Below are 27,560 nucleotides of genomic sequence, written 5' to 3'. Positions count from 1 at the left end.
ACTGTCTGGTTTCTCTACCTCAAGACTACATCCTCCTCCCCTTCATATGTCATCCTGCTTTAAAATTTTTGCTGGGCTGATGTCCCTACAGCACATTTTACATGTTTTGGCCCAAGCACATGGAAAACTAACTGTACATGGCACATGGTTTTGGTGGTGAAAAGGCAGTTCTGACAGCTTTTGTCTAGGGGATTGCAGATAAGAAGGAAGCCGTGCAGCACCAATCTTCAGGATGAGTCTGCAATAGTGAAGGAGAGTTGCTGAAAGGAAAAGTTAAGAGGGAAGAACCATGTATCTCACCTTGTGCTCTTTGGAGGAAGATCAGAATAAAAATATTATAGGCAATCCACAATGGAAAGCTGCTTCTATTTCCTAGTGTTCCCTTTCCTGGTAACTTGGAGAGCATAGTGTTCCCTGGGTCATCTATAAACTGCATGCCAAGCAGAGATGAGCCAAGCATAAAGACAGGACTCCAAGTACCAGATGCTTCAGTAGCTGGGTCTGTAAATCATTAACTTTTATGCGTGAGTCAGAAGTGCTTGCACTGTACTAAATGTCCTTTTAATCTCTTGCAGCATTCGGGTGACAGATTGCACCCAGAGCCACAGCCAGGACCAGTTGCCCCAGTCTACCCTATGTACCAGTTCCCATGTATCCCTCCAGTCCCACCACATGTGTACCATGGTTATGAAGACTGGCAACAGATCCGTTACCCACCATCAACAATACCAAACGAGCGCCCTCCCGTTCAGAATTTCCACCGTTTCCCTCCTGTGAGTTAACTAAAGGACAAGGCAACAGGGCAAGTGCAGTGCCCTCCCTGACTTTTTCCAAAAAGGCTGAGTTTCTTGGGATTGACCCAGATTCTGGGCAGGGCAGGAGAGTCTTCAGAATGAACAGCCTCACTTCTTCTTTTGCCAGTTCTTTTGCACTGGTGACATTTAGTATAGAGATGTAAAGCTTCCATGTTAAAGCACACTGTAATTCTCCACCTTGATTTCTCCCTCCGTTTAGCCAGAATATACGTGGGTTCCCCCATGCGTCATATCACAAAATCAGAATTCACAAGCAGTGGACAGTGCAAAACAGCTCCCAAAGGAATCTGGTAAGGAAGGAGAGACACACTCCTTTGTCTGAATTCATTAGGGCTGTATTGGGTGTTACTACTTCTTGTTTGCATCTTTCAGGTGCTATGATAGACTAGTGTTTTATTCAGACTAAATTTTCTGCTAACAGAAGGGTTGGAGTAATTTCCACTACTTGTATCTTCCTGCTGCATACCTCCTCTTTGCCTTTCCTGCTCTTCCTAAGGCTCCCCTGTCCCACAGAAGTAGGCATTTCTGGGAGATCTGTGCATGAGGGGAGGCAGGAACATTCTGTTCCCCGATGGACATTCTTTCCCCCCTGACAGAAATGCCTTGCTTGAGTAGAATACTTATTCTGGATCCAACCCCTGATATAATGTCTTTAACATGTAGAGTGGCTCACACATTCATCAGTTCCATTGTAGGCAGCATGTCAATTTGCTGCACCCCTTATATGCCTTGCAGCGACTGTTTCAGGCAGCAATCACCTGGCTCTCATAACATATGAACTGGTCATTTTCTAACAAGAGAGGCTGGGTGGCAGGGAGTAGGGGAGTACCTGAAGATACACATCTTTGTCAAGTTCTTGGAGTCATATAAATATCTAGTGGTACATATTTTTTAAGCATCTAACTGATCTGTTTTTAAGAGAGATCAAGGTATGTATTAGAGCTGGGTCAAGCTATTATGCCACCCCAAGTGCCCCTCTCTTCTTTTGCCCAGGGGGTCCAGGGCATGGTGCCACCATGGTGTGGTGGTTTGAGTATCAAACTAGGATCTGGGCAACCCAGGGTTGACTCCCCACTCTGCCATGGAAGCTCCTGGGTGTTCTTGGGCCAGTCACACCCTCTTGGCCTAACCTACCTCACAGAGGTGCGTGGATAAAATGGAGAAAGAGAGGACCTTGAAAACCACTTTAGGTCCCCACTGGGGAGAAAAGTAGGGTGCAAATGAAGTACAATAAACAATAAAGGGCAAGGTGCAGAGGAAGCAGCTGAGAGCCAGTTTGGTGTAGTGGTTAAGAGCGCAGGACTCTGATCTGGAGAACTGGGTGTGATTCCCCACTCCTCCACTTGAAGCCAGCTGGGTGACCTTGGGTCAGTCACAGCTTCTTGGAGCTCTGTCAGCCTCACCCACCTCACAGGGTAATTGTTGTGGGGATAATAATAACATACTTTGTAAACCGCTCTGGGTGGGCATTAAGTTGTCCTGAAGGGCAGTATATAAACAGAATGTTGTTGTTGTTGTTGTTGTTGTTGTTGTTGTTGTTGTTGTTGTTGTTGTTGTTGTTGTTGTTGTAGTAGTAGTAGTAGTAGTAGTAGTAGTAGTAGTAGTAGTAGTAGTAGTTAGACCCCAGGTCTAACATGGGCCACCCTGTCAGGATCCATGGCACTTCCTTTTCAGCTTGCTATGGCTCCTGCCAGGGTGGCATGGGGGAAAGGTGTTCATTTCCTTCTACGCTGGCAGGAAAAGGGTCCAAAGCAGGCTGAAGAGGGAAGCGGCTGTGGCATAGATGATGATGAAAGGTGAAAGCCATACCTGTCACCTGGCCCCAGATTACTCCACCACCACCACCACTAAGTTGGTGCCCCAAGCAGGAAGTGATGACGAAACAGCTCTGGTGATAAAACAGCCCTGATGTACAGTCATTTGGGCATTTCCCTCCTGACTTCCTACTCTGTGTGTGGGATATAAACACCTTTTCAGTGGAAAAAACCAGCCTAGCGCAGTTTTGTCCATCATGGAGCCTTGCAGTGCAAGTGGTTGGTCCCATCTGGGACCAATGCATGGCTGTTAGAGAGAGCTGTGCAGCTTTCAAAGCCAGCTTGGACAAGAGTCAGTGGAATCCCGCTGGTCATTTTTGTCTGTATTTTGGAAAACTTTCCAGACACTTGACAAATTTTTAAATGTCACATGTCTTTTCCAGAATTTGTGCTCAAAATACAAAGCATTGCTGAATATCCACTACCATAATATAATAGATATTGAGTGAGTGTATGGCTCTGGGCCCTGACCTGAATGGCCCACTGTAGCCCGATCTCATCAGATTGTGCAAGCTAAGCAAGGTCAGCACTGGTTAGTACTTAGATGGAAGACCACCAAGGAAGACCAGGGCGGCTCTGCAGAGGCAGGCCAAGGGCACACCACCTCTGAATGCCTCTTGCCTTGAAAACCCGAGCAGGGGTCACCATAACTTGGCTGCAACTTGATGGCACTTTCCACACACACATACTCATGGCTCTGGAGTCTATGGTGGTACATTTGGGCTTGACCCAGAAATTACAGCTGGTCCAGAATGCAGTAGCACATGTCCTTATAGGGACTCGGATTAGGACACATATTCCTCCATTGCTGTGCCAGCTGCACTGGCTCCCAGTTGAGTTCTGGATCCAGTTCAAGGTGTTGTTTTTGGTATTTAAAGCCCTTCACCGACTGGGGCGAGCATACCTGTGGGACCACCTCTCCCATTATGTCCCCTGCCTTGCACTCTGCAGATAAGCAGTTCCTGGTGGTCCCCAGCCCAAGGGACATTCCTGGTGGTCCCCAGCCTGAGGGGATTCATCTGGCCTCAACCACAGCCAGGACTTTTTTGACCCTGGCTCCAGCCCAGTGGAACATATTCCCATTGGAGAACTGGGCCCTGCAGGGTTTGTTACAGTTCCGTAGGGTCTATAAGACGGAGATGTTCTGCCAGGCCTTTGGTTGAGGGGCCCAGGGCCAGCGCGCCCATTGAGGCCAGGTAGGTGGTGGCCTCAGGGCACGGGGTGCCGGAGGGAGCGCCGGAGGAGGTGTGGGGGGTGGGAGCGCACGCCACAGAGCTGCAGCCTCCTATCCCTCCTGCCCTGTGCCGCCGCCGCCACCGCCAGCACACGCCCCTGGTTGGGCGCAGCAGCCGCAGGCAGGCGTCTTCGGTGGCGCAGGCAACCGAGCAGGAGAACTCGGAGACCACCTGCGCACCGTCCCAGCCGCCCGCCGCAGCGATTGGGCTGGCGGCATGCGCACTCCCGTGATGACATCACACGTGACATCATCACGCATGCCGGTTGCGAGCGCTGAAAACCCTGGCGCCACTGCTGGAGGGGCCGGCGATCTGACTACATGTGGGATGTGCCTCTAAAATACAAGGACTTGAGTACAGCTTTTGTAATATGTCTGTGTTCTTTCAGATCCTACAGGTCTTGGGCTGCCCAAAAACCAAAGGCCCACATAACTCCGTGGCAATGGCAGGGCAGCATCAGAAGACAACTTGTGACATGCACGTGAACCTGCATATCCAGGTGGCCTCCTTGTGCTTCTGGACACAGATCACTGTTTGTGTATGTGGAATATATACGCTTGGGACAACAGCAGCTTCACCTGGATTTTCTGAAGACATGCAGCACATGCGGCTGAAAAGTGGTCAGTGGCTCAGAGTTTTGGGAAATTGCTGGCTGAGGAACCTGCCTGTGTGGCTTTCTCCTGGCATTTTGGATCAAGAACTTGCCATTGCAAAGGAGTGGCCAGCAGCAAATGGTGGGAGCACCCTATATCCAACAGAGCCTAAATATAGCTGATTTCCTTGCAATATGATGGTTTTAAATACATGATGTAGCATTGGCATTTATTTACAGCAGAAATATTCTGTATGCAGGAAAACTGTCCTTTATTGTGGCTAAATGCCTGGACAGACTAAGGACTCAAAATCTTTGGAAGGAAACAACAACAAAAAAATGAAATTGAATCCCTGTCTCTAATGTATAAGAATAAAAGTGAAAAGTACCTTCTTCACTAATCTCATTTTTCAGAACTTGGATCTAGTCCAGTGATTTAGCCAAAATAAAAGTTGTTTGATTCTCCACTGAAGACGGCTGCACAAGATTTAAACTAATTCTTGTTCCTCTACAGCATCTACTTTTATAACATGGCAGCTTCCGCCTGTTTCTCTTATTGGAGGGTCTCATGAAGTAGCAATGGTTTCTTTAAAGGCTGTGGTGCAGGAGTAGCCTGGAAGGTTCTGCTTCTCAGCTTCTCTCCTGCATAGGGATGGCCACTGTTGTAGAAAGAATGCAGGACCATCTCAGTCTTTAGCAAGGTGGATCTTGTTTCCTCATGACAGAGCAAATGTAATAATGAAAAACGTTGATCACTGGATCTTGCAAACATTCTCTGAGAATGATGGTGGGCAAGCTGGAGACAGGTACCAATGAAAGGTCTTGGTGCACTTTCAGTACATAAAATCAATGAGTAAATGGAATGTAATCCATTTTGGCTATAACTAGGTAACATACAGTGCAATCCCAAGATCACTTTCCTGGGAGTAAGCCTCATTGAATTGACTTGAGTAGGATTCTGAGTAGCCCTGCTTAGGATTGCTCTCCAAATTACAAGAGGTATTACTGACATGGTCACCACTGGTTACAAGGGTCAAGCGAAAGCTTGTGTGGTCACAAAACAGCTTGGATATGATCACAGGAGAGCTTTCTACCAGCATTCCTCATGGCTCCCTCTCCATTCTGCTGATCATCAAGGCTGGTTACTCCAGTAAAACCAATGAATACTTGTGGAAACTGAAAAGTTTTGGGGTAAGAGAGGGGTTTCTTTACAGTGCACATGAGTGGAAAAGGAACAACAGGAATGTGATTAGTTGTCAAAAGAGAGCACTGAATTATTAGGGGTGCCGAGAGAGCATGGGGAATAGATAGGATATGGAATGTGGGAAAAGGTGTATAGAAAATGGTTAGTTGGAAATACGGTAGTTAATTCACAGAAGATGGGGAGGAAGCAGCACAAGTGGGCAGAGATGAAGGATGGACAAGCCTGTAGGTTGAGTGAAAACTTTAAAACACTTGCTTGACCAGGTTTCTGAACATCTCTGTTCCACTGTATCATGGTCCGTAATGGTATCCTTCATTTCCACATTTCCCTGACACTTAGAGTTGCTAGTTTCAAACATGACTGCTCCAAGGGATTGCTGTTTTTTTTTCTTCATGATCTGGACAGTTAATTTGTTGTGTACAATCTTCAATGTGAGTAATGGTAGGGATGGCATAAAATGCTGGATATTAGTTGAAACGGTTAGAAATTAAAATCTATTCTTGTTTGAAACTAGAAGTGATATTCTCAAATAAACAGCCGTAAAACTCTTTAGAGAAGCAGTCCTTTTTGGTAATAACCACAGAAGAAGTTCCGTTTCTCATTAGTTTCAAACAAAGAAAAAATAATAATCCCCAAGGACAAATTCATTCAGCGCTGAAAATGTGTAAATTATCTGTACAATGAGCTCACATTATTATAGAAAAGTATATTATTATAATTACATAGTGGATTGTACCATAGAAAGAGGTGAGGGAAAGAAAGAAGAGTATTGACTCTTGCCTGCATCTCTGAATAGAAACAATATTTCCTGTATATTTAAAGGGACTCTTGGTGTGCATTGCCACTGTGTTCAGACATGCTAATATTTTTGCTAGCTAATCTTACTATTTTGTGAAATGTGTAGAGATACATAGAAATGAACCTAAGTACATCCTTTTGTACATTTTAGGCATTTGTTTATGCAAAATGGTCTTAATTATAAATATGTTTGATTTGATTTTATCCTTAATAAAGTATGAATTTTTCCATACGATACAGTGCCGACAGTGTCATATCAGACTGACATTCCTATAATATGGTTTAGTGGATATCTTGAACTATTAAGTGTCCCTTAAGTTGCCATGAGAAGAAAATGGTTAATAGGACACTCTAAGACATGCCCCCCCCCAAGATCCTCTCTAGTGAAAGGCAAAGAGGTGGAGTATATATTGCAATATACTGTCTTCTCTTTGAATCTGTCCTTGTTTAATTAGCACACCAGCGCAATATCCACAAGGGCTACAGATCTTTAGCATGCAAATTAAGCACCCATAGCTGCTTTCAACAGGTTGCAGCACAGTTTAACCAAAACTCTGAGCCTACGCAAAGTCACACACAAAGTCTTTCCCCCCACTAGCATCACATTTAAGGCTGGCCTTAATTGAAGAATATAACCTATAAACCAAGAAGTCCTATATTTGAATTTAATTATAGCTATGAACTACTAGGTATCCATACACAAGCCATATCCCTCATATGTTATAAAGGGATCCTAGTACTTACCTACTTCATGGGGCTTTTTATAAAAATGACCAGTGTGAATTGCTCTGAACATCTCAAAAGTGCTGCACAAATGCAAGATTGTTTTATATTAAAATGGACACTGAATCCCACATCAGATTGAAAGAGAATTCCAACAACGCAGGATGCACTGAATGTTTTTATTGAACAAACTTTTCTACATAGAAAGGGGGTAAAGGCAGACAAGGCTGGGAACTTGGGGATGAGAGGAAGATTGCATCTTTGCAAGTGCACTGAAGAGTGGCTTGAATGCACAAGGAGCCACTCTGCTACCTTGCAGGCTTGGGCTAAGTCCACTCTTTGGGAGCTTTCAGACCTAACCGTCATACTGATGCCATCTTCCATGTCCCGAGAAACCTGCCTGCTCTTACCCACTCTTGAGGAGACAAAATGTTGAGAATTTTCAGTCCATAAACATCCTATTTTCCCCTGCATTTGAGGAAAGAGAGGGAGAACATACTTTATCCAGAGGTGCTAGAAATGCCATCTTCACTCATCACTGAGGTTTTGTCAGTCCCCAACATCCTCTAGTTGAACAGTAGGATTTGAATCCAGTGGCACCTTAGGGACCAAGAAGATTTTCAGAGTGTAAACTTTTCAGAGTCAGAGCTCCCTTCTTCAGACATGAGTCTGAAGTCTGTTGTTGATTCCTAAGGTGGTACTGGACTAAAATCCTGTTGTTCTACTGCAGACCAACATGGCTACCCACCTAAAATTATCCTCCAGTTGTTATCACAGCATTGCAAAACAAGGTCAGCAATAGTCAGAAGGCATGGAAGGGGGTGGGGTGGACAGAGCTTGTCAGTGTGGCTTTTTCTCTTCTTTTTCATAGATAGGTTAACAAGGAGAGAGGCAAGAAGTCAATTTTTTTTCTTGTGACAATGCATCTTGAAGAAGCACAACCACAGGAAACTTACTATTGCACTACACTCCCAGGGCAATCCTAATCAGAGTGACACCCTTTGAAGTCCATTGCTTAGGACGGCACTGTCAGATCCTGACAATACAATGGGTAGCCAAAGAATGTTTCCGATTAGGTATTGCAGTGATCAATCCTGCTTGCCAGTGGGAAAACTAAAGTGGAAGGGGGCTGCATGGCTGGAGTAAGGCATGGCCAAGTTCCATCCAAAGGTATTGAGAATTCTGTCAATTAAGGGTGCTACACTCTGACCAAATGCGCAAAGTGGTGCATTTTATCTTTTAAGAATTACTCAATTCCTGAGCTATGAAAGTCTGATCTTTGATTTATGATTTGGTTCTGGATGAAGTAGCATTCTCCCCCCCTCCCCCCGCCGCAACCTGCAGCTTGCTTTCCTAAGCCTGGCTGGATTCTAGCCATACAGCATTCTCTGCTTCTTCATGTATTGTATGATGTCGTTCTTCACAGTGGCAACATTTGTCTTCGGGGACCATCTCATTACAGGCTTCCCTTCTGCGCTGACCAAAAACTTCTCAAAATTCCACTTGATATCATGGATCTTCAGAGGATGCCAGAAAAGTTTCCCAGTAACCTCACCAAAGCTTTCTACTACAGGTGGACAGGAGTTCTGCCAGAAACAAAACAAAAAGAGCTTTTAATGTGGGGAACAGGACTTCAAGTCAGTAGTCAGAAGAAGGGCCCTCAAATACTGTTAAATGCTCAGAAACCTCCCCAAGGCTTTTGTATCATCGTTCAAGTGGCATATTAGTTATATAGCCCACAAGAAGCAGGAGCCATTGAAAAGAAGAAAACCAAAATTACTATTAAAGGCCTACTATATTTGAGTCTACTAAGAGACAAATTACCTTTTTATGCATCATGCCGATAACAGGCACAACTTGTAGAAACAGATTTCTTTGGAGATTGTAATTTTTTTAGAGTACCAGCAGGAGGAAAGGGAGACTTAACTTTTTCTCTAACAACTGTTTTCCTGTTCATTATTGCCACTTCCCTAAGCTGTTCTCCCCTCCTATGAGGTACTGTCAAAGGGGGGGGGGGGCGGTTCACTGTCTCATTCTCCTGGGTCCTCGTGCTCCACTCCATGGAACCCTTATGGCTTCACATTGAGGGGGGGGGGCAGGTAGCGCAACACCCTTGTCTTCTTCCTAGTCTCCAGGATTTCCCGTTGTTGGATCAAGAGCTAAGTTCTGGCAAAGCCTCCTAGGCCTGCCTCCTCCCTCTTATAAAGGACGCAAGCTGTTTTGGTTCCTCCCAGGGGGTGGTCCCCCTTCCTGTGGGACTCACTTAGACAGCAAGAACCTGTCCCTGTTGGTTGTGCTAGATCTACCTCCTTGGTCACTCTTCTACTGATTGACATGGTGTGAGAGTCCACAGCTTCCCTGTCTATTTTTGCCTTTTCAGCCAGCTGTACAGCAGGTTTTAAGGGCTCACAAGACTATGGCCTCAAACTGCATATCAAGCTCAGATATCACCCCAACAATGGGGATTGCCCTTGGCCTATTCCACCTTGCTCAGCCTTGAGGAGGGCCACTGTTGGGCTGTCAAAGAGCCCATTCCCCAATCTGACCCTTGAGTGGCTTCCAAAGACCTTTGCTAACCTGGGGCAACTGCCTGTTGATGAGGCCATTTCCATTGTCTCCCAACAAGTGCCAAGATGTTTCCCACCTAAATCCTCAATATTCACTTTGAATGAATAAATATCCATTGTCCTTTGTCTTTAATATCCTCAGATCACGAGACAGGGAGACCACACAATCAAAACAGATTATACAAACCTTTAGAAAGGTATAGATCTTTTGTTCTTTCTCCCCATTCACATCTCCTTTCTGAAAGAGCCGGAAATTTGGGATAAAGCCTCCCCCAGGCCTTACATATCTGGAACAAAAGACAAACATGTCCTAGACAAGTTGAAGCAAGAAACAGGCTGGATCAGGTTAAGACATGCTGAGGGCAGAAACTATGACAAGAGGCCCCATGACATTACCAAAAATGTGTTTTAGTATTTTTTTTAAATAGAGAGGCCCCACATAATCTGAGACCCTAAACTCTAGCTTACTTTACCTTGTCTATAAATCTTCCTCCTTTGTTCCCCAGCCCAGGAATGACCAAAGTCATACTTTGCCATTCATAATCCATATGTGCCTTTTCCATCATTGTGGCCAGGGAAGTGTAGGTAAGATCCCCAGGGAACAAAGGGCTGTCAGCAGCCAGCTTACCTCCTTGTCAGAGAGGGGCAGGGGTAGAAATGCACATGCATAGGAGCCCATATAAATCTTCGACATGATATGGCAACTTACTTCATTTTTGCTCCCTTCTTAGTAATGCAAGCCATAGAAGGCGATAGCCAGGAAAGTGACAATAGCAGGCAATTTAATAGAGAGTTTCAGAGCCAAGCTACAAGTGACGCCTTACACAGGTTGGACACTTGTCAGCTTCCCTCAAGTTTTGATGGGAAATGTAGGCATCCTGGTTTTACAGCTTGGCTCTCCATTACAACTGCAAGACCAGGATGCCTACATTTCTCATCAAAACTCGAGGGAAGCTGACAAGTGTCCAACCTGTGTCAGGCGTCACTTGTAGCTTGGCTCTTACTCATGAATACTGTTATGTGTGAAGTATGGAAGCATCAGTATGAGACAATTTAGACGACTCAGTACCGAAGCAGGTCATTAATCTGGTACTTACTTCAATGAGTTAAGGATTTCGTTGTTCTCACCAGGTTCTTGTTTTCCAAACTGATTGGATGGAAAGCCCAGGATCACTAGTCCATAAGGTCCCAATGTATTTTGTAGTGCATTCAGTTCTGCAAGACAGAAACAAATTCAGTAACCGACAGAAGTCTTGCCTCTAGTTCTGTGTACTTCAATATAGATTTGATCTTGAATCTCTAAGAATAAATATTGCATTGCCTTGTCAAGAGGACTATCATCATTCAATACCTCAAAATAAACTTCTAGAAATTCAATTTCATTACTTTTCTTGGCCTCTGTAAAGCTAAGTTACTGGATGTACGTGCACTGGTAATTTAGATTTGGTGGATGTTACTACAATTGTGACACCTACACCAAAGAATGCTAGGAACTGGAGGTTGGTGAAGGAGTTGAGCATTCTCTGTTGGCGTTATCTAGGGCCACTCACAGAGTTACAGTTCTTCAGGGTCATTGGGAAACATAATGTCCAAGAACCAATATAAACCTATACCAAAGACACACTAATAATGTCATTGCTGAATAATGGAATTATTTATGCTAGTTATCCTCCCAGGAGCATGTAAATATAATAAGTCGCTGGATCACAGAAGTGGTCTAACTAGTCCTATATCCTGTTTCTCACAGTAGCCAACTATATGCCCCTGGGCAGCCTACGAAGAGGCCATAAAGTCTTCCCTATTGCTTTCCCCAGCAACTGGTATTAGAGGTATGTGAGGTAATAATAAAGACTAAAGAATCTCAAAACATGTCCAGAAAGCTCTTCCAAACCCACAAAGTAATCTAAGCAAACATCTACCCTCACCGGATTAAGAGGTTAGCTTTCTAGATTGCTTCAGCTCCAGTACCTCTTGACTATAGAGTTTAACTATTGTGAAGATCTTTTTCTAGATGGAGATCTTACCAAGGTACTGCATTGTGAGTCCTCAGTAGGACGCCACATTGACAAAGAGGATCAGCTTCCCAGCATACTGCCGGAAGGGGATGTACTCATCACCATCTATGGTAAGGGCTCCATAGTTATAGACAGTTCCATCGATTGAGTCATAACAGTCTACCTGGAAGACAACAATAGTTGAAGAAGGAAGTGGAGGAGCACAAAATACAATATGGGCACATTTGCACAAAGGTTTTGAAAGGAAATGTTGACGTTTAATAGATTTCTCCACATGCTCCGAGAAGTTTGCACAAAAGTAAAATATCAAGCCTGTAATAGCAGTGATTATCAAGACTGCGAGATTAGCCTTTGCTGTCAAATGGAGGGAGGTATCGTCTCTAAGGGTATTTTACTCTTTCAACCAGGCCTATAGTCAACAGTATAGGAACACCCAGTAAAGACATATATTCTTGGGGACTGAGGCATATGAGGATACAGCCAGATAGAGTCGTCCACAAAACACAGAATTATGCGATCCTAGACCAGTCACCCAATAAGAGGAAGAGATCTTGAGGTTGAAGCAGGTACTGCATTTCTTTTTCCCTCTAATAATTATTCTATAACTGTGAAAATGGTTTTATCTGAACCTTGATGTAAAAAAATCACCTGTTGGTTTACTTCCATTCTTTGGGCTCATGAAGGGACGTTCACATGTTACAAAGTCCTCGTGACATATCTGCACTAGGAGTTCCATGCTGGGAATGTCATTTCCAGGCACACGAGGGCCCAATTTGGATTATAACCATGGCATGATAGGAGAGGGGTTTAATCCTCCCTGCATCATTTTCCTACCCTGAAATAGCCTGGGATTCTGGGAAGCTGAAATTTTTCCCTAAATAAAAAGGGATTTCTGGATTTCTGGGAGAAAGATGGCAAAGAGGAATTAAGAGACTTCCACTTAACAACCCTAAGCAGCTACCAGGGGGCATTTCAGGTAAGAAAAATGGTAGGAAGCAGGCTTAAGCCCTGTTGCCCACATATTACAGTTCCAATCCAAACCAGTCCTTAGACATGCCTGGAAATGGTTTCCAGCATGGAAATACCAGCACACAACCAGCCAAGAGTTCATGTGTCCACCAAGTGGACCTCATAATATGAGATTCAGCCCTGACCTGTTAGCAGAGGAGCACAAGAAGGAAAGCTACTCTATCAGCCCTGCCCAGTTTGGCCCATACATTATACTGACATTTTTTTTAGTCCTTGGCGTTCCTTTTCACTCATTTTGATCTGTGATTAATGAGGCCAATTCACAGTAGATTTTGTTTTGTAGATGCATACAAAGGAGTCCTCCTCTCCCAAGATTAAAGCCTCTACTGCCTTTGGGGTCTTTCTTCTCCAACATATATCCTGGCTCACATCTAGTATACAGAGAAAAAAGGATGCATTTTCCCAAGACAAAGTTTCTTGTCTTCTCATATTTTATGTGATATGGCTCTCTTACTTCTGTCCTTTTAAGCTATTCATCCTGCTATTCTGCAACCTTGTTCTGCAGGCTTTTTCTACAACACACTTGTTCTTTGCTTGTAGTATCCTGGGATCTGAATTATGGCAGCAAACCTTTCAGCTAGGGCAAGGAGAATAGATTTGGGACCCAGGTCTCCTGGATCCTAGGGCAATACCCCACTGGCTCTAAGCCTATATGTCAGGTAAACATGATGACACAGCTCTACAGAGTAATTTGGGTACAAGATTAAAGCTGCAAAGTTCTAATCCTTCTATATACTCAACAAGGGTCTTCCATACGTTTATTGTGTCTCAGAGCCAATTTAAATGTGATCGCATCCTTGTGGTGGTTACAAGGACACATCTGCCATTTTAAAGTTATTTTCAAATGCTGCGAGGACCAAATCCTAATCAAGCCCACAGCACAGAGCTCTTGTTCTCCTAGTGCTTTTTCAAGTGCCGAAACACCCATGGGGGGCTATTTTAGCACTTGAAATGGTGCTGGGGACACAAGAGCACTGTGCTGCAGGCCCAGTCAAGATGGAGCCCTCATGGAATTTAAAAATGACTTTAAAAAGGTGGCAGTATCCTTGTGGTCACCATGATGATGATGCCATCACATCTAGTTTGGCCATCATGTTTGCCTTCTGTGGTGCATGGAAATTGAACTGTTAATTCAGTAACTCCTGGTCCTCTGAAACTGATCATTTAGATATGCATGGTTTGGGGATGGAAACTCCCTTGATCTCCCTGGTTGACCCCCTTTGCCTGGAAAAAGACTGGAAAAGTTTGACCTTATTGAGTCTCCTGGATCTCTCTGGGCATTTTGAAGCTACCACCCCATGGCATCCTTATGGACTGTGTTTCAAGGCTGCACCTAGAAGGCTAGACACTGTTTTGTGGGGATCTTAGTCCTTGCTTGGAGACACCAGGGCTGTGATCAGGATGAGGCTACTGGGTGCATTGCTCTACCTGGAGCATTGATTTGACCCACCCATATCATTTTTAATTCATTCTTTTTCATTTGTGAAATAATAGTATCCATTAACAGGAATATTTCTGGAAAAATCACATCAGTCGAGACTGGTTCTCCTCCAGGATCCATCTACCTGACCCTCCTATCTCACATATGCAAATATCATTGTCTCAGAATGCATTGATAATTAGCACCTTTATCAGTTATCTTGGGGGGGGGAATCCCCTTTTAGTGTGACAGCAGGCTTAAATGGGATAGAGAATAGCTGAAGAATGTTGTTAGTTATTAAAGTATTTGAATTTAAAAACAGCTGCTCTTCATTCATGCTAACAATTCATAGACACTGAAATACACAGAGAAACTCAACAAAAGGATCATAAAAGTCTCTGTTGGTTTGAGTTAGTCACTGATCCCCCCCCCCACACCCACACTCATTGTTTTAAATACCTGAAAATATGGCTGCCCTCTCCTCCCACCCCCAAATGAGGAAGAGAGGCTATGGCCCTGGGAAACTGGCTCCAGAAAGTGGAGCTAGAATCTATCGACTCCATCCCTTGCCTCTTCTAGAAAATTGGTCAAAAACTTTGCTCTGGAGGGGGATTTTGTTTATTGACGGTTAATCCTGTTTGGTTAATTGCTTTAGTTCTAACAGGGGATGTTATCTTAACCTATAAAACTCTTTGAAAACTGACGCTGAAAGGTAAATGGCAGGGAGAGCACTGGCAGCTGCAGCTTCTTTCATCATGACAGAGCTGCAGTGGCCGAAGCCACTCCTGCTGAACTTCTCCCTTCTATGTGACTAGCAAGAACATTCTCCGAGATGAGATGTTCGCAAACCCATGATAGAAATAAACAGCAGCCACTTCAATGCACACGCATGTCTATTGGGAGCCAAAAATATATTCTATCATGGCCGGCATGCATAATCCAAAAAAGTCTCTAAGGGTCAGTCCCCATCTTCTAGTGCTTGATGGTCACCTAGAAACATACGTTTATTCCTGTGATCTGATGGCTACATCTAATTGTGGATTGTGCCTCTGTTCTGCAATGAGTCAGACTGTTAACCTATTTGCGTCAGAAGCAGATGCTGGGCCGCATTTCCATTTGTAAATCCATTTTGTTTTTCCTTTCTGCAGAGACAGCTTCAGAATGACAGAGGTGGGTCCTTTTTGCCCTTGACATTTATTCTTTCTGGTAGATATTTAATCAGGAAGATAAACAAACATAAGTTGATCAGCCATTGGACATGAGAGCAGCCCATAAAAGGAAATCCTACAACTGAGAGCAAAACCAATGTTTTTTTTCTTTTAGTGTAAAGACTCTTTCCAGACCCACTCCCACTACAGGTTTAGCTCTGAAAGTTTTATCTCAGGAATAGTTTACAAACCCTGACATAGCAGGACAAAGATGGGATGAGGGTGTGTGGATGTTACATTGCTTTATGTTTTATTAAAAGCTGTTTTTATATGCCTGCCTGCTCTAAATGCACCCAAGCGGATTCACGGGCTTCTATTTAGCGCGAAAATGGCGCAATTTCCCGGCAGACACCCACCTTATTCCAACACTGATGCGATTTTCTCTCTTCTGCTTTGTGCTTGATAGTCGCAATATTTTGCGCCTCAGTGTGAATGCCTCACATCGATGTTTTTCGCCTCGCCACGCCATAGGCCCACCCTTTTTTTCTCTCCTCAATCTCAGAATCCATTTCTCCCGCGACTCCCCCCTTTTTTTGTAATAATGTCCTTATATCGCTATAACGACATCACACAATGAAAATTTTCTGCTGAAGAAAACAAGTAAAAATGACTGAATTGCCATTAGAGAAATTTTTATTTTAACCCAAAACCACACCTCGCTAAAAATGGCTGTGTTCAGTCATTTTCCTTTTCTTTTTTTTTATTACGATGTTATAGCGATATAATGCCTTTATTTTTTTTGCATGGGAAAATTTTAAACTCTGCAACCGTTCTATCCAACTTCTGCTTTCAGTTTTGCGTTACCGAGAGGATCTTAGGCGCGGAAGACTGCAGCCTCATCCAACTGACAACAACTTCAGTTTTGCACACGGATTTCAGATTATTCAGGAAACAACAGTAGATTAGGAAGCTAATGTTATTCCATTATAGCGGAATTAAACGACAAAAAATTTTTTTTTAAAAGGAGGAGGAGCTGCTTCTGCGCCCATTAGAGAGAATGGAACAGAGCGCTTAGGTGTGGACAGCTGGGAGCGCGAAGAAATGCGAGGTGACCCAAAGAAACTTACTGTGCCGATATCAGCGATGACGCTATATGCTGTAAATTTAACAGAACAGATGCCCGTGTGATGATGGCCTATATCAGTTCAAAACTTAGAGCAAGACAACCATTTTCTGACCATATACAAGCAGCAGCGGTAGGTGAATAATCCACTGTTTCTCAAGAGCAGGCTAAAAATAGCACTGGCCAGTAAAAAGATAGCCTCAGGCATTTGATCTGTTAAAAATATTTTAATTAAGTTAGTTTTAAATGAAAGCCTGTCACAGGACGCGTTACTGGATTTTTAAAAAATAGGTTTGTGGAAGGCATGAGTGGGATAACCTCCATTTGCTTTATTCAGGGCCATTTTCACACGTGCCCTGGGAGATCACGCAAACTCACAGCATGAAGCAGATCTCCTGGTACCAGGGTTGCCAGGCCCACTCAATCTTCCAGCGGGAGACTGGGGCCTGGCTCTTACCTTGTAGGAGCTTGTGTGCGTGCGTGCGAAGTGCGCGTGTGCGTGCTCCTGCAAGCATGATGATGTCATCACGCAGCCCCCATTTGGGCGCTGATTGGGCCCGTTGTGGGCCCCTGCGGAGTGCAGGAACACTCCCACGCCCCACAGGGGCCCACAATGGGCCCAATCCACGTCAAAATGGGCCCAATCCACGCCTGTTTTGGCACGGATCGGGTCCGTTTTGATGTGGATTGGGCCCATTTTGGACCCCTGAGGAGCGTGGGAGTGTTCCTGCGCTCCGCAGGGGCCCACAATGGGCCGAATCCGCACCAAAATGGGCCCGATCCATGCCAAAACGGGCGCAGATTGGGCCCATTTTGGTGCGGATTGGGCCCATTGTGGGCCCCTGCGGAGCACAGGAATGCTCCTGCGCTCCACAGGGGCCCCGATCCAGGCCAAAACAGGCCTGATCCTGGGGCTGCTGTGCGCGGGGGTGCGCAGCACTGCAGGGGGGGCGCACATGGAAGGTGCGTGCCCCCCCGCTGGCCAGGTAAGTGGGGGCGGGGGTGGGAGGGTGGGGGCGGGGGATCCCCCACCCCCACCGGGGGTCTGGCAGCCCTACCTGGTACGATCCCCTTTAATGCCCCGATGATGTCAGAAAAAGGGCCATTAAACGGGATCATGCCAGGAAATCGCGCTAGGAAGACGCTTTTATGCCGTGAGTTTCACGCTATCTTTCGGGCATGTGTCCATGTGAAAACGGCCCCAGTCAACACCTGAACTCCTTTGACTGCATTTGTCCTTAAAAACCATAGCAAGGATGGAGGTAGAGTTGTTGCCTTTTAGCAGTCCCTGCTCCTGTGCCGCTCATAGCAGTGTGATCTTGGCAGGGGATATAACTTTCATATCCATGGCCATGAAAATCTTCATCTACCGATATAGGTAGTTCAAGTAGCTGATAAAGACACGAGCAGGCCAGTCAAGCAAAAACAAGTCTACAAATATGTACCCCAAAGAGCAGTAGACTGCTTCCCCCACAAAAGTTGTCAATGCCACAAGGAAGTTGTCTTCAAAAATAAGAAAGGAGTGGAAGAGTTTTAACATTATGATGGAGCCATTCTTGCCTTGAGCTAATTATATCCAGGTGCCTTCTTGAGAACCTGAGCATAAGATAAGGGGTGGAAGAATGCCCAAAAGAGCCACAGTTGAAGGTTGAATAGCCTTAACCAGGCAAGCACTGTGATGCTAAAGGGGTATTGATTCCCTCCCCCCCGTGCCCCCGATCTTTAAAACTAGCATCCTATCAAGTCCAGAACTGAAAAGGCAAACCTTTTTCATCCCTATGCCTGGAAAAATTTCAGCTGCCTCACTATAGGCACAGAAGCATATCCAGGGAAGTTGTGATCCTATCCCAGAAAAGCATGTGATAATATTAATAATAATAGTAATAGTAATAATAGTAGCTCAAGAAAGTTGTTGAAAATGAGAAAGTTAAGATCTTGTGGGATTTCAAAATCCAAGCAGTAAGAAGTTAAAACATAATACCCCAGATATTATTGTGGTTGAAAGTAAGAAGGTCAAGCTGATTGAAGTGGCAATACCAGGTGACAGTCAAATTGAATAAAAATAGATTGAAAAGATAACAAAATATCAAGATCTAAGATCTGAAGTTCAGTGACTCTGGGAGAAACATACCATGGTTATTCCAGTAGTGATAGGAGAGCAAGGGGGCAATTCCAAAAAGACTAACTAAATATCTACCTGATATCAGCATAGATAGAATAACAATTGGACAATTTAGAACATGCCACATACTAAAGTGAAACCTCACTGACTCCTAGATTCTTGGATTAAATCCCAGCTGGTGATGGACCAAAAGAAATACAGCCCAAACATTTGGTGGACTGTGATAACATCATCGTCATCATTGTTGTCATTGTCGTCATCATTATCGTCGTCGTCGTTGCCATTGCCATCATCCCTTTGATACATTGAAGGGGAAGGATCTTCACAACTTTATTTGGAATGTTCCATGTATTCAGCTAAGCCACTCTCACCCTGCTTTCTTTGCTTTTCATTTGTTATAATCTTCTGCTGGTGCTAAATAATGGCAGGCACCATTTTCCTAACAATACGTGATCGCTGGGGCATAACAGTGTCACTGGTCACTTTGTAACATTTGGCAGTAAAGGATATAAAGGCAGATCTAATGGCTGTAACTAGACATGGGCACGAACCAAAAAAATTTAACAAATCCGTGGTTCATGGTTCGGTGCCAATGACGATCCTGAAGTTGCGAACCGCAACGGACATTTCCCGTTGCCAAACCGGTTCACGGTTCGTGGTGCTCAGAATGGCCCCCGTTGCACTTAGAGAGCCCATATTCACAGGGAGTGTGTAGCAGGCTCTCTTCCAGCCAGCACCCAAGTTTGGTCAAGATTGCAATAGGGATCTTGGAGTTATACCGTCTCCAATTTGAGGTCCCCAGGAAACTCCCACAAAAATCCAAGCTCAATTATACTCTCTCTGTCTCTCCCCAAAGGCTAGCAAGTAGCAAGCAGCAGCTCTCACACTCCACTGCTCACTGAAAGTGAAACTCAGCCTAGGAGCGCAGTGCTTTTTATAAGCTGAGGTCCCATAGAGCAACGCAGGAGGTCTGTGTTTGACCGTCAGAGCTGCCTATCAGGGTTTGCAGGGATGAGATTGGAGTGCCCGTGGCTATAGAACACCCCCCCTCCCTCCCCCAGGTGTCTTCTCCCAACTTGTAACTTTGCAGCTCCATAGTTGGAAGGAAGACCTGCCGATCAAGGTAAGCTGGGCTTCGATTCGGGTTTCCAGGGCGACAGAAGGAGCGCAGACAGAGTCCAGGCATTCTCCCAGTTCCATTTCCAGGGGAATTGATTGATGGCGCCTGACTGTCTGGCTTCCCAAACCACGGCCAAACGCACCAAACCAGGCTTCTTCCGAATGCTGGTTCATTTGCCGTGGACAATCACGAAGTGCCAGATCGTGATTGCATGATTGCCAATTTCGTGGGTTTTTGAAGTTTGTAATGCGGTTCGTGCCCATGTCTAGCTGTAACCACTTTGCAATATTGAATCATTCAGTGCCCCAAAGGAATTCATAGAGGGCTGAAGCAGGTTACTAATGGAAACAGAAACTGACTTTGGTTGTATGTTAGGTTCACACTCCATACTGTGGTAATTTAGCCCTTGAGAAAGAGGAAATTGCAAGCTGTGTTTTTGTTCCCTCAGGATGGGAGAGACAATGAATGTCTATAGAGGTCTGATTCATACCCAATGTGGAGAGATAATATAATAATGAAAACATAATTTCCCTAAACTTACACTGTTATTTCCCTGAATTAAGCAATGGGAAACTCCCAAAACAATTTGAATGTTATTGACATGTTTTAAGGACAGTTGCTACATTAACATTTTTTCTTAATTAGGGTTAGGCCAAAAAGATCACAACAGTGGGTTTGCTTCCCTCTTGACATACGCTATTCAGCCTTTATAGTTACCAATGCCTCCAGGTGAGTCCGGGGGTTCTTTCAGAATTACAACTGATCTCCAAACAGGAACAGATTGACCGTTTGCTTTACTGAGGGAAATCCTAGTAGGCCATTGCCCTAAGCCCCACTGCTGCAGAGAGGCTACTAAGGAGGTAGGGTTGCCAGGCCCCCTCAATCTCCCAGTGGGTGATTGGGGCCTGGCTCTTACCTGAGTGGGGGTGAGCGTGTGCTTCGCATGCTCCTGCAAGCATCACGATGTCACTTCTGTGAAGTGACGTCATCACGCAGCCCCTGGATTGCGCCGTTGGGGGCTGCTGCGGAGTGCAGGAACGCTCCTGCACTTCGCAGCAGCCCAAAACGGGCCCGATCCGCACCAAAACGGGGCCAATCTGCGCCTGTTTTGGAGCTGATTGGGCCCGTTTTGGTGCGGATTGGGCCCGTTTTGGGCCCCTGTGGAGCGCAGGAGTGTTCCTGTGCTCCGCAGGGGCCTACAACAGGCCCAATCCGTGCCAAAACAGGCCTGATCTGTGCCTTTTTGGGCGCGGATTGAGCCCGTTTTGACGCGGATCGGGTCCATTGTGGGCTCCTGCGGAGCACAGGAATGCTCCCACGCTCCACAGGGGCCCCGATCCAGGCCAAAACAGGCCTGATCCTGGCGGCTGCTGTGTGCGGGGGCACGCATTACCTCAGGGGGGCACGCATGGAAGGTGCGTGCCCCCCCGCTGGCCAGGTAAGTAGGGGCGGGGGTGGGAGGGTGGGGGTGGGGGATCCCCCACCCCCACCTGGGGCCTGGCAGCCCTATAAGGAGGCATATGTGTAAAGAGGGCAAAATTAGGAGCCACTGCACCAGCAAAGAGGAGCTTCCTCATTGTTATATATTCTTCTTTGCTGGCCCTAATGAGCCCAGGTCAGCAGTGCCCAACTTCACTCTACACCAGCAATGCCCATAGTTCCATAACTGGCCCCACTCCACCGAGGCCAGCACAAGCAGCAGTTCCCATCTTCAGTCCTGTTCTAGTGCAGTGCAACTGGGGAGGGGGAACTTGGGCACAGCGACACTTGGCTATGCCCTGATGGTATGGGTGCCGCCAGCAAGGAGGACCATGGCATTACCCATATTCCTCTTTGCTTACTCCTCCATGCTGAGGTTGGTGAAGAGGAGCACAGTCTGGCTTCACCCTGTGCCATCTGAGGCATAATGTGACTGAAGAGGAGAAACATAGCAGTGCCCGCCCCGCCTCTTGTCCTGCTGGCTCAGGCAGGGTGTGGCTGGCAAGGAGGACTATAATGGTGCCTTATTTCTCTTCAGCTGCCTCTTTAGCCCTCCATGAGGAGAAGGGGTTGTGGAAGCAGGAGAAGAATGACTTTTTACAGGGCTGGGCTACTTTGGCCTCTCACTTTGCCTTGTCTCCAGACTACAGAGATCAGTTCACCTGATGGAAATGGCAGCTTCAAAGGATGGACTCTATGGCACATTCCTGCTGAACTCTCTCCCCTCCTCAGACTATGCCCAAGCACCACTCACAAATCTCCATGAATTTTCCAAAGTGAAGTTGAGAAACCTAGCACTCGCAATTAGGGGAATATATGCGTGCTTTCTAGAGATGGGCATGAACTGGGAAAATTCCAAACTGTGCGGTTTGTGGTTCATTGCGTTTCACGAACCACGAACTTTCATGAACTTGTCCTAGTTCACAAACCAGTTTGTTCAGTTTGGGCAAAACGTCACTTCCAGGTCAGCAGAAGGTCTGCAGTGATCCCATCCCCCTGTTGCCTAGGAAACTGATTGATTGGCACCAGGCTGTCTGCAGTGACGAACTGAAATACGAATCAAACAAACGAGGCTAAAATTCTTCACGGTTCATGAGAAATGAGCTCCCACAAAGGCCGGTTCGTGAACCATGAACCAGCCCAGTTAGTATTTCAGTCTGTGCCCGACTCTAGTGCTTTCCTATCATCAGTCAATTTTTGGTAAATGTTTGCCTCATGTAGAGATTCCAGTCCATGTTAGTGATTTTGTGTAATAGATATAGAAGAGTTTCCATTCAAATTCCATCATTGAATGAACTGTTTGTACCTTTGCAGGACAATACTAAATATATTTACTCTGTCCAGTGCTCAGGACTGTAGCCATAAACTTATGGCAGAGTAGATTAACTGGCTGTCATGAACATCTGACAAAAACAAAACAGTGACTAGAATACTGTCACATCTCTTTTTAGTTGTATTTTGACTATGGCAAACCTATTCCTGCCTGTTTCTGAGTCCCCTGATGATCCCCTGGTCTTCTGCTTGCAGTTTGCCATCATGCTTAGATCTTTAGGCACACGTGGTCTTCTCAGTCATGTTAGGACTCCATCACTTGACAGCACAATCACATTGTTTGCTTGAGCAGACAGCTCTTAGCATAAACTAATCACCTGAGTCTCATGCTATCTTACCTAACCTTGTCCTTTGGACAAATAATACTGGTGCACAGAGGAATTATAAATCCACTCCCATTATTCATACTAATGCATCATAGTCCTGGCACGCAGTGTACCCTTCATCCTTTCCCCAGGATTAAGAATTTGCTACTATATATCCTGTGTTACTCTTCTGTGTCTACACACCTTTTCTCTGCTAATACTGGACTTGTCTTAGAAGAAAATGTTGCAGTTTCTTATAAAATTTCTCATAATGTATTATTTTCTCATGTTTTATATTTCTGTTTTCTTTTGAAAAATCACTTTCAGCATTTGTATGCACATTTAAAAATAATTCTTACTCATTTTTATAAAAATCAGTAAGATAGATTTTACATATGGCAAACTGAAAAACAGAGATCTGCCTAAGGCTTGCCAGGTGACTGCACAAATAAATTCCTGATTGAATTCCAAGATCCTATTGCTCTAATAAACTTGAAAAATAGGCACACATCCTTCAATCTGTGCAGTAACCAGCTGAGGTCACAAATGGTTTTTTTCAGTTACCAAGGCAAACAGTATGACATTTAAAATGTCAGGAATGGCAGGGGCAAAGTGGCAGATTGATAAGAAAAGTCAGTCTATTCCGCCTGTCCATGTTGTATACATCAAGTGTGAACCATGAGAAGCAGCCAGTATATCATTCATCATGGCACAGCAGTGATACTACATAAGTCCACATTCACATCCTCCTGATTTAGATTAATATTTTAAATGTAGTGGCAATGTGATGTGTGTGTGTGTGTGAGTGAGAGAGAGAGAATGTGACTAACTGAGGGCCAAGCTACACATGACGAATGACACTTGAACAGCAAGTGTATTTCTCCCTGTTTACTTGCCCTCCACTCAATCCACTTGCCGTTCAAGTGTCATTCGTCATGTGTAGCTTGGCCCTGAATCTGATCAGTTGTTAGCTATTCACTTTAGAATATTGTGCCTTTTAGGGGGCTTCTCATTCCCAGCTCAGCCTGATCTGGTTGGTTGTTACAGATTCAGAAGTGCTATTGGCTATTTCATTACAGGATCTAAGTATTATGATATTTATATAAATTAAATAGGTGTTGCTCATTCTCATCAAATTCTGCTGCCCAATATGTATATTGTGGAATTGCAATACAGCTTCTGTCAGATGCAATATTCTCCTAAGACACTTCTTGGGCACCCACTCCCACCGAACAACCTTGTAATTTCTTACCTTCTGTTGCTCTGTCTGCCCCAGAGTTGGCTGAATAAAACCAGCTAAGAACAAGGGGAAAATCCATGATTCCAAATGTCTGCCCCTCATGATAGGGGCAGTTGTGGGAGCAAGGGCGCAAGCACCCTCTTTGCCTCCACAGAGAGCTACTGTTTGCAGTATATGTCTCTCTGCTGCTCACACCCACAGCCACCTTCCAGCACAAAAGCTGGGAGAAATAAAAGGATGAAGCTGATTGCATGCATCCAATCACAAAGCAGCAAGGAATCGAGGGCTGCTCCTGTCAATATTAACCATGTGGGCTCCAGGCTCAAACATACCGTACACGTTAGGAGCCTAGTGTGTTAGGATGTGTGTGTTAAAACTATCTCAAAAAGAACTTCAAAGAGCAGAATTTGGACTGGAGATTCTGGAATATAGATTGTCCCCAGTAGAATGTCACACAAACTGTACTAAAAATAACATGATTGGGATGTGACCACAAAACAAAAAGCAGCTACCTAAGCATTGAGTATAGGATTGTCTTCATGTACTCTCAAAAGAAAGCAATAATAAATAAAATACCGTGCCATATAATATGAGATTTAATTTGGTGTGTGTACGAGCACAGCTGGAATGGGCTTCTGGTCTTTACATCCAAGCCAAAATTTCAAGAAATTTTGTCTCTGCTCTTATTGTGCTCATGAACCCTGGATTCAAAGATTGCTGTCATGATTTACAGTCTCTTACAAGTGGCCCTTTGGACTTTTCATTCTCCAAAACTTGATACGTCTCTCTCTCTCTCTCTTTCTTTCTCTCTATCACACTCATACACAAGAGGTTTCACACATACATGCACGCACATACGCAAGGTCATGACAACCAGCCTTCATTCTGCTAATTCTTACATTTTCTTTACACTTACAGGCTTTGAGGTATTATCCACTAATAATCAAGAGATAACTGATGCAGTTCCATGTACTTTGATTAGAAATCATTTTTCAACCTATTATTTGTTCTCTGTATTATATCAAATTGTCGCTTCAGATGAATAGATTTATTTCATGAATATTGACAGGATAGCATTCTAAGCACTGCCTTGAGTCCTTTTTGATCAAAAATTTTAAAAGTAAGGTGTGTGTGTTTTCTATATTTTCTTATTTCCTGCTTGCAGCTGACATCTTTTGAATTATGCAAGACATTTCTAATTGATTCAGCAGTTCAGCACTAATCAAAGCTTATTTTATTCTCTTGCCAAGATCATTGTCTAGGAAATCTTAATTAAGATCTGAAACACTTTATGGAACAGGTGCAATCAAACACAAAGCAGGTGGTGGTAAATCCAAAAGTAAAGAAGATAATAAGCCCTAAAATTGGTAGACAATTTCTGCAAAAGGATGATAATGAGATGAAAGTGTAGCTGAACAGCTTGGACTGTACGGGAATGTTCTGTCTTCTCACAGCGCTGGTGTGGAAAACATCTGCATGGGGTGATGGGGGAAGACATTCATGAGTGAAGAACTCTGTGATCTCTATGGTCACTTGAGCACATTTAAAGCAGGCAGAGTTCTGAGGAAATGATTGTTTCTGATGAATCATATTCACAATATAGCCTTCCCCTAGACCTCATCCCACTTAAATAGCTTTCCACTGCAGGAAGAGCCACTTAAGTTAGAGGAAGTCTCCTTAGCCTAGGCCTCAAACTTCACTCTGCCGAGTAGTAGGTTACAGGCTAGTGTTTAATGCTGGATTCTAGGCAACTCTTTAAAAGTACAAAATACCATAAACTGACCAAATATTGGAAGGCATTTGTTTGTTTGTTTTACTTAAAGGTTATAAACTCATCCCTCAGCTATAGGATTCTGAGGCAGCTTTAAAATATAATGCATACAATCACAATTCAGTAAAACCCTACATTAAAGCAGAATCCATATACAATATATATGTCAACAATCAAAACCAGCTCACAGCAACAGAAAAACATTAAGCAATAGCCTGGGTAAACAGGAAAATCTTGGCCTAGCACCCGAAATCGTAAAGAGTGGCTACCAAGTGATCAGCAATGAGGACGGAAGGGTGTAGATGGGGTGCTACTTCAGAAAACACCCTCTTTCATAAGGCCACCTCACTTCATTTCTGGTGGTGGTGCACTGAAACAGGGCCTCCGTTGCTTATCTTAGTTTTCAGGCATGTTGTCATGGGACAGAAAGAACGATACAAGGAAAAACTCCGCATCCTTTCCCTGTCGTCAGTTCTGAGGCGTTAGATCACCTTCTCACTCATTTGAGCAGGAGAACAAATGTTTCTTCTGTCTTGGCATGTAGACCTTCTAGTTAAACATGGGTGGATTCAAAAGAACAGAAGGAAACAGTATTATGTTTTCCATTGTAAAAATTATGTTACTTATATGGCTACATGTAAATCTCACAATAGAGCTAATAATGGCTCCACAAGGCAATTTGAGGATTCAAAAACAGCAGGGGTAGGGAGGCTACAGACGCTTCTCCCTGTGTACTTTGGTCACAAACAGAAAAGAGACGTGGATGACGGAGAGGTACAAAAATCCCATTGCACATGCGATACAAAGTCCTCACCTTGTTCCTCAATGTGTAGCTGGAGCCTTCAAAGGATTGTGCCTTCCTGTGACTGTCTAAGTCTCGTGAATGAAAAGTATGTACTGTCAGATCTGTGGCTAAATAATAGTTGTATCCAGACTACCTTCTGCAATCAGACAAGAGTCCGTTGTTTTCAAAAGATTTACTGAAAAATGCAACCATTATAGTCCACGGGCCCAGATGCAATATCTGGGTTGGTACACGTGTATTGTTACGAATGACCTGACATGTACCTGGTTTACAATATAGATTTATACAGAACTGAAGCAATACCCTCAATCTCAATGACATGTTTGATAAAAACACATGGTTTATAATTCCCTACTTCCACACAGCTGTGAGTGCACTCAAGCCTGGGGCATGTTGGGGTAGAGTGAGGATTTGGCAGTAATCCCACGTGTATAAACAGCCCTTCACTGTGAGCAGTACAGGAGCTAAAGAACACTAAAAGCTCCAGTTTAATCAGGCAGAGGTCTTTCACATCACCTACTACTTCATCCTTTTAACTGGAGATGCCAGGGATTAAACCTAGGATCTAGGTGCTGTACCACTGAGCCCCTCCCAAAGGTCTCATGGCCTCAGCAGTGGCAGGTGGAAGCTAGATGGTGGGGACCCTCAGGAGGAATTGGGTCCCACTATAACCAACCTTTGTGAGGACAAACAGAGATCTGTCTGTAGTTGTTTGTTATGCACAGGGTGAAGGGGAAGAAATAGGCTTTGGTCCTTTGTCTGCTATATAAGACAGAAAGAATCCAAAGTCTGTATTGACATTTGAGGAGAGGTAATATTCTGCCTCTTCTTTATGGTTTGAATTCATTTTCCTCTGGTGTGGTTAGTTAATAAGATTAATGTCCCATATTACATTACATGCTA

General features: G+C 44.4%; 2 protein-coding genes across 12 annotated transcripts in view; one reads left to right on the top strand and one right to left on the bottom strand.

The window, feature by feature from the left end:
• The window catches only part of TNIP1 (TNFAIP3 interacting protein 1), a 75,973-nt gene extending 69,280 nt beyond the window's left edge, over positions 1-6,693 (top strand). For 8 of the 11 annotated variants that reach the window (XM_054975970.1, XM_054975969.1, XM_054975976.1 and 5 more), the window contains 3 exons: positions 576-773; positions 1,019-1,105; positions 4,253-6,693. In XM_054975970.1, the coding sequence (XP_054831945.1) occupies positions 576-773; positions 1,019-1,105; positions 4,253-4,639 (672 nt within the window). In that variant the 3' untranslated portion in view covers positions 4,640-6,693. Of the gene's footprint in view, positions 1-575; positions 774-1,014; positions 1,106-4,252 lie in introns of all 11 variants that reach the window. The other 3 variants (XM_054975979.1, XM_054975977.1, XM_054975978.1) reach the window with 1 other exon arrangement.
• A 653-nt stretch (positions 6,694-7,346) lies between these two features.
• Positions 7,347-24,295, bottom strand: GPX3 (glutathione peroxidase 3). The gene is made up of 5 exons (XM_054978634.1): positions 24,094-24,295; positions 11,773-11,926; positions 10,846-10,963; positions 9,936-10,035; positions 7,347-8,767 (listed from the first exon to the last, which is right to left on the bottom strand). The coding sequence occupies exons 1-5, from the start codon at positions 24,181-24,183 to the stop codon at positions 8,552-8,554; spliced, it is 678 nt and encodes a 225-aa protein (XP_054834609.1). The 5' UTR covers positions 24,184-24,295; the 3' UTR covers positions 7,347-8,551.
• Between the last annotated feature and the right edge of the window lie 3,265 nt (positions 24,296-27,560).

The sequence above is a fragment of the Eublepharis macularius genome, chromosome 4, assembly GCF_028583425.1.
Source record: "Eublepharis macularius isolate TG4126 chromosome 4, MPM_Emac_v1.0, whole genome shotgun sequence".
NCBI classification, from domain to species: Eukaryota; Metazoa; Chordata; class Lepidosauria; order Squamata; family Eublepharidae; genus Eublepharis; species Eublepharis macularius.
The sequence above is the reverse complement of the archived record's forward strand: the minus strand, read 5'-3'. Positions and strand labels throughout refer to the sequence as shown.